Source organism: Sycon ciliatum, chromosome 13 (assembly GCF_964019385.1).
Source record: "Sycon ciliatum chromosome 13, ocSycCili1.1, whole genome shotgun sequence".
Classification (NCBI taxonomy): Eukaryota; Metazoa; Porifera; class Calcarea; order Leucosolenida; family Sycettidae; genus Sycon; species Sycon ciliatum.
In genome coordinates, this window is record NC_088655.1 from 26796584 (window position 1) to 26804083 (window position 7500).

A 7500-nucleotide genomic window follows, 5' to 3' on the forward strand; every position below is an offset into this window, starting at 1 on the left:
TCTTTGGTCCGGATCTACCTGAAGCTGTCACAGCCATCACTGACCGCCACTATGTGGATGACTATTTCGACAGTGCAGCTACGGAGTGTGATGCAATCAGCCGTTCGGCAGCGGTGATTGAGATTCACCGGAGGGGAGGATTCGAGATCCGGAACTGGGTCAGTAACTCGTCCCAGGTTCTTGAGAGGATACCCACCCAACTTCGTTCATCTGAAGTGGTGAATCTAGCCACCGGGAACGCTTCCACAGAGAAGGCACTTGGCCTCATATGGAACCCGAACAGCGACTGTCTCAGCTTTGCCGTTGGAGCAAAGCTATCAGCACAGCCCGACAGCGTCTCGGCAACCAAGCGGACAGTACTGCGCTACGTGATGTCGGTGTTCGATCCCCTTGGCTTCCTGATGGCGTACACCGTTACCGCCAGGATACTACTGCAGGACGTATGGAGGTCAGGCCTTGGCTGGGACGATGAGCTGCCCCATGATATGGCTGAGCGCTGGTCGAAGTGGCAAGCCGGCCTGCATGAAGTTGCGTCGCTGCAGGTGCCACGGTGCTACCATCCTGCGCTAGCAGACGCCGAGAGATTAGAGCTGCACTTGTTTGTCGACGCTAGCGAAAAAGCATTCGCAGCTGTAGCGTACATCAGAGCCACCAGCAAGAGTAGTGCTGTACACGTTTCGTTTGTTGCAGCAAAGGCTCGCGTCGCCCCGCTCAAGCCGCTCAGTATTCCTCGTCTTGAGCTGCAAGCTGCTGTGCTGGGAACACGTCTGGCAGACACAATCACCAAGCAGCTTGATCTACCGATCAGCTCCACAACGTTCTGGAGCGACTCGCGTACTGTCCTGCTGTGGATCAAGTCAGAAGCCAGACTTTACAAGACGTTTGTTGCCCACAGGATTGGTGAGATCGCTGAGACGACGGATCCCAGTCAGTGGCGCTGGGTCCCCACCAAGGATAACCCTGCTGATGACGCTACGCGTGGTCTGGCCAGCGACGAGTTGACACTTGGCAGCAGATGGATGACCGGCCCAGAGTATCTGCAGAGTCCGCCAGAGCAGTGGCCGCTTGATGTCAAGCCTGCAGTTGCCGACTCAAGTCCCAGCATCGAGCTGAAAGGCGAGTTTGTAGCCACAGCTGTGTCTAGTGAGTGTGTGCGGAATGCAGCGCTACCTGATTCTAGTCGCTTCTCATCGTGGATGAGACTGGTCCGTGCAACCGCTTGGGTACTCCGCTTCGTCAAGATCTTGAAGCACCGAGCGCTACGTACATCAGCACCACCCCCAGGAGAGCTAGTACCTGAGGAGCTTGAGAGTGCAGAGCGTCTATGGTGGCAGCAAGTGCAAGCCGACTGTTTCCCTGCTGAAGTTCGCAGCATCGAGTCGGGCAAGCCCGTGGACAAGGACAGCCGCTTGTCACATCTGTCGCTTGTGCTCACTGATGGAGTAGTGCGTCACCACAGCCGACTGGTCAACTCCTCTGATCTGCCTGACATGGTCAAGCAGCCAGTTGTGCTCGATCCGAGTCACCCTTTCACCCGGCTGCTGATTGCGTGGTATCATGTTGCGTCATGTCATCAAGGGCAAGAGCGTGTGTGCAATGAGTTGCGGCAGCGCTATCTCATCCTGGGGCTGAGACGAGCCGTCCGAAGTTCTTGGAACACTTGCCAGAAGTGCAGCAACGACAGAGCACAGCCAGCTGCGCCAGAGATGGCACCCCTGCCGAGCACTCGTCTCACACCATTTGTTCGAGCCTTTACTGTGGTTGGCATGGATTACTTCGGACCGATGACAGTGGCGGTCGGACGTCGGCACGAGAAGAGGTATGGTGTGCTGTTCACCTGCCTGAGCACGAGAGCTGTGCACTTGGAAGTTGCACATGCACTGACCACGGATGCCTGCATCATGGCCATCCGTAGGATGATCGGCAGGCGTGGTCGACCTCGTCAGATTTGGTCGGACAATGGAACGAACCTCCGAGGAGCAGAACGAGAGCTGCGTGAGTCCCTGAACGACCTCGACCAAGACCAGCTCACCACCGACTATGCTACCATCTTTGACCACATTGAGCAGCGTGAAGTTGATGAGTCACTCGGCCAACTTCCCTCGCTAGAGGACCTCACTATGGCTATACGCCAGCTGGCTAATTGCAAGGCTCCTGGCTCATCTGGAATTGCACCTGAACTGCTTAAAGCTGGTGGTACACCATTGCTTGAGGCTCTGCTTGATGTTATTCACACTGCATGGACCAACGGAACGGTTCCCCAGGATTGGCGGGATGCCCAACTCGTCCCGATTCCCAAAAAGGGTGACTTGACCAACTGCAACAACTGGCGCGGCATTGCCCTCCTAGATGTCGCTGGCAAGGTTTGTGGCCGTCTCATTCAGGACCGTCTCCAACTTGTCGCGGAACAAGAACTTCCAGAATCCCAGTGTGGCTTTCGCCCTGGTCGCGGCTGCGCTGATGCCATCTTTTCCATTCGCCAGCTCATCGAGAAATCGTACGAGCACCGTCAGAAGCTGTTCTGTGTCTTCGTAGACCTGAAGAAAGCATATGATTCCGTACCACGCCAAGCACTCTGGCTAGCATTGGGGAGGCTAGGCATTCCTGAAGGGCTCCTCAATCTAATCCAATCGTTCCACGAGAGCATGCAGGCAGCTGTGCGCGTCGGTGCCAGCACTACCGAGCCGTTTGCGGTCAACAATGGCCTCCGTCAAGGCTGTGTGATGGCCCCAGTACTTTTTAATCTGTACTTCGGTGTTGTGCTTGAGCGGTGGGCACAAATGATGCAGGACAGCGACCATCCACCTGGCATCCCCATCCAATTTAGCATCAATGGCAACCTTTTCTCAAAGCCCGCTCGCCAGTCTACTGCCGCAATCATCAACGACATTGAGTACGCAGATGACGCGGTCTTGCTCGCTGAAGACCGCCCTGGTGCTGAGAAGTGCCTTGAAACATTCTGCACGGTTGCCTCTTCCTTTGGCCTCTGCGTCAACGCTGCTAAAACGAAATTTCTCGTGGCAGGTAGCCAAGTCAACATGCCTGATAGAGCCGATATGAACGTCAACGGTGATACTGTGGAGCACGTTCCATCCTTCATTTATCTGGGGTCCGTCGTAACACCGGATGCCCGCTCCTCTACTGACGTCAGTCGCCGCATAGCTGAGGCTTCCAAAGCCTTTGGAGCTCTTCTTCCAGTCTTGTCGGATCGCTCGCTGTCATTAGTCAGTAAGCGAAAGCTATACGTGGCCTGTGTCTTGTCCATTTTGCTGTACGGCAGTGAGTGCTGGACGCCCTTGAAAGCTGATAGTAGACGTTTGGATGCCTTTCATCATCGCTGCATCCGCACAATATTAGCCATCCCTCGCAGTCAGCAGCAATCCGATCGCATCACGTCTGCGCAGTTACGTCGTCACTGGGGTGACCCAGTGCCACTCTCTGTTAAGATGCGCCATCGTCGTTTAGAGTGGCTTGGTCATGTGGCTCGGATGTCGGAGGACCGTGTCCCATTGCAGCTGTTGTTTGGTCGTTTGTTGGCTGCGCGCCCCTTCTGCGGTCCCAGGCGTAGGTGGAGAGACGTTGTGGCTACTGACACGAAGTCCATTCCAAACTGGTTTGATTGCGCACAAGACCGGTCAGCTTGGCGAGAGCAGGTTCTGGTTTTTCAGCCTCCTCGGGCAGTAGAGAAATCCGTACTCTGCTCATCTTGCAACCGGGCTTTCTCTCGTCCTCAAGACAAGGCACGGCACAAGTGTTTGGCTGAGCGCCAACTTCCCGTCCACCAACAGCGTGGTTCAGCACAGTGCGTCAGTTGCTGCCGATGGTTCCGTAGTAAGGGTGGGCTTGCAGTTCATCGCTGCCAGCCTGCACTCCCTGAACATGCAGATACGGCATTGACGGCGTCTCTCGCTAGTTGCTGCTTCCAGCATTGTCAACGCTGCAATCGCTGCTTCAAGTCCCGGGCTGGTTTTAACCGCCATAACTGCAACCGTGGAAAACGTCTTGCTGCAGCCGATAGGGAATCACTGCCGCTGATCTGCATGCATTGCCCGAAACGTTTCCGACGACAGCAAGATTTGACGAGGCACCAGAAGTCCTGCCAATGACGGTGCACTCCAAACTCTGGCCCCCTCCGGGGGTGACATTGCCCAATGGGCAGTCATGCTATAGTAGTAGTAGTAGTGTGTGTATGTGTGTGTGTGTGTATGTGTGTGTGTGTGGAAGCAGATTTGTTAGCTCCTGGTTTTCTCTTTGTTGGCCTCCTCCACGGGGCGGCCTTGGCCTTCTGGTCAGGGTCGTCCCTGGGTATTGACTGGCAGTAGGCTTGTCATGCCTTGCAGCCGGTTTCGCTCACGCGGAAGGACATTCAGTGAGCTGACGACCAGGGCTGGTTTTTTTGTTGCCGTCACCGTCTTCTTGCGTCCTTTCCGCATCCTCCGCAGTGGCGTGGCGAGCCCTCGGATCAATCCCCAGCCTGTAACAATGCAATGGCGTTCGGCCAAACAAGTGGATTCCTGGATGAGAAAGGATACAGGTCACACTCGCAACAATTTATTCCTGCGCGGTGATAGCTGGAATTGTGAATTTGTCGTGTTGTTTGGACCTGAGTGGCCAGTCGTCGTGCGGCGATGGTGTAGTGATGTTAGCTTGCTGCGCATACTCCTCGTCGTTTCGTGAAAGTACGTCTTGTGGAGCCCTTGTGGGACGTTCGGTGCCCACCCTCCAGCTCAAGATTGTGCTTTCCTGGTGCATGAAGGCCGAAGCAGTACGCGTACAGACGTTATCATGGTTATTGTTGAACAGAACATCATGTTCACATTAATTTTGTTCCTTTTTCATTCGTTGCATGTTATACATAGTGGACCTACAGCAGACTGTTCATCTGGTTTGTGGTATTTCCTTCCTCTGTTTGTGAGTCCCTTTCCATCAATATGGCAGCTTGTTTTGATTTCCTTTTTTTCAATTCATTTTGCTGTACTTCCTGTTTTGTTTGCGCCACTGCCCCTCACCTTGCGCTCAGTTCTCTGAGTGGAGGGCGGCGTGACCCCAAGGGGTAGCTGATTGATAGTAGTAGTAGTAGTGTGTGTGGTGTGTGTGTGTGTACGTGCATGTGTTTGTTGTTGTGTGTATGTACATGTGTGTGTAACTGTTATGTTTGTATATCCATGTGTGTTTGTGTGTGTGTGTGTGTGTGTGTGTGTGTGTGTGTGTGTGTGTGTGTGTGTGTGTGTGTGTGTGTGTGTGTGTGTGTGTGTATGTCCCTGTGCATATGTGCGTGTGCACATTCAGTGCGGAAGCAAAGTGCCCATTCTGGCAAGAGACGGAACGTCGGACAACCTCTTATACTGCGTTAACGGTGATGGAAAACCCAGCTGTAGCCTGTATGATGTGAGTTATCAGCCTCCGTTGCTTTACAATAAGCCCATCGCGCATTGCCAAATATGGAATGTATGAGTATTCAGTAATGCATGTGAGTCCCCCGCCCCACCCAAATATGGAATGAATGAGTAATGCATGTGAGTACGGTAAAACCTGGTTCAAGCGACCACTCTACGGTGCAAGCAAAAGCGATCGTTAAAGCCAGGTGGTCTTTAGAACCAGGTCCCATACATTCGTGGCACATCGGATTGTGTACATACATAACAGGGTGATCTGAAGCAAGTGCGTGCAGTGAACAGAAGTGACAAGAGACAGCGCAGGATGCACTGCATGCACTTGAGCGAGGCGTGCTTTGCCTGCGGAAAGTATTCTATGCTCCACACCTGTCAATATGAGTACATGGAAGTACAATCAGGCACATGTATGTACACAATCCGGTATGTCACGAATGAATGGGACCTGGTTCTAAAGACCACCATTTGAAGTGATGTGCCGTCAATGTCACGTTGCGACTCTGTGCGCTATTTGACCACGGATACTGAGCCAATAATAAATTTAATGTACACTAGAAGAAACCAATGTGAGATGTGTTTGAGCTAGGTGTCAGGTTGTTGAATAGCCTGTCAATGCTGTGCCCTGTTATCGCACTTTCCGACTGCGTATTGGCTAGGGCTGAAATGATTATACCGAATAGTCGAGTACTCGTTTGATAACTCTAACGATCGAGCAATCGTTTAGATTACCGATTACGATCATTTTGCGTTTTTTTAATTTTTAACTTCTTATGCGCGCAGTGCATGCAGCGCAGTGCATGCAGCGCAGTGCATGCAGCGCAGTGCATGCAGCGCAGTGCATGCAGCGCAGTGCATGCAGCGCAGTGCATGCAGCGCAGTGCATGCAGCGCAGTGCATGCAGCGCAGAGTATAATACTACACACAGTACTACGCACTGCACGCGCTGCGTCGCAGCCGCTTAAGACGTATAAGTAGTACCAAGAGTACATAACCCCCCAGAGTGCGCAACTCCACTATGGGTGTTGTCCCGACAGAATTTCAAGTTGACGTCATTTTGATGACGCAATGCGCACTGTACACGGATTATCAGACGAATCCGGAACCTGTGGTTGAGCGAAGCCGATCGATCCTGTAGAAATTATTGCAAAGAAAAACGTGTGATGCGTTGACAGCCGTACACATGTTGTAAATCACTGGTGCAAGGAGCATTGCGTCATAAATAATGACGTCAACTTGAAATTCTGTCGGGACACCAGGGTATGTGGGAGTTGCACACTCTGGGGGGTTATGTACTCTTGGTAGTACGCGCAGTGCATGCAGCGCGAGTTCAAACATCGAGTACAGAGGGCCTAGTGTAGTACAACGAAGCTGGAGCATAAAGCTCGAAGGTCAAGGTCGCGTCCGGTCTACATACATAACACTTTTTTTGTGCAAAATTTTGTACATATTTCCACTTTTGGCCATTCCACGTACATACTCCAGGTGCGGCCTCTTAAAGATTATAATCAAATAATCGATCGTTATGATAAAGAGTAATCGATTGGGCTAAATGGATGATCGTTTCAGCCCTACTATTAGCTTGTGGTGGTCGTGGACAGTTGCATCATAACTCGTTCCCATCTGTTCTCTTTTATTTTACTCTTTGAGCAGGTTCAAAACTGGTCTCCAGTTACTAGGAGCGGCTATGGAGTGGTTGATGCCAACTTGAACAAGGGACTGTTTAGCAGCACAGTTGGCAAATACCCACTTCTGGGCGACACCCTCTCCCCGTTGAACATTGAGCAGACTTACTTCAACTCCGGCTGTAAGGTTCTGTATGTGTGTGTACGCGTGTGTACGTGTGTGTGTACTTGTGTGTACGTTCATGTGTGTGTGTGTGTGTGTGTGTGTGCGTGCGTGCGTGTGTGTGCGTGCGTGCGTGTGTGTGTGTGTGTGTGTGTCCGATATGGTGCAGTGGTATGTGCAGCGATTTCCAATCGATAGGTTGCGGGTTCGATTCCCGACAATTATGGTCACACACGTCTTTCTTCTCTTTCTCACTCCTCCTGACTTTCCTTTCATTAGAGAGGTTCCGCATTACGTAAAGTTGAGCAACTTTACGTTAGTG

At 52.2% G+C, this 7500-nt stretch overlaps 1 protein-coding gene across 1 annotated transcript in view; it reads left to right on the forward strand.

Annotated features, from left to right (window-relative positions):
* The window catches only part of LOC135829900 (uncharacterized), a 79998-nt gene that overhangs the window by 18858 nt on the left and 53640 nt on the right, over nt 1-7500 (forward strand). The window contains exons 6-7 of the mRNA XM_065342281.1: nt 5290-5388; nt 7044-7197. Of these exons, the coding sequence (XP_065198353.1) occupies nt 5290-5388; nt 7044-7197 (253 nt within the window). The remainder of the gene's footprint in view (nt 1-5289; nt 5389-7043; nt 7198-7500) is intronic.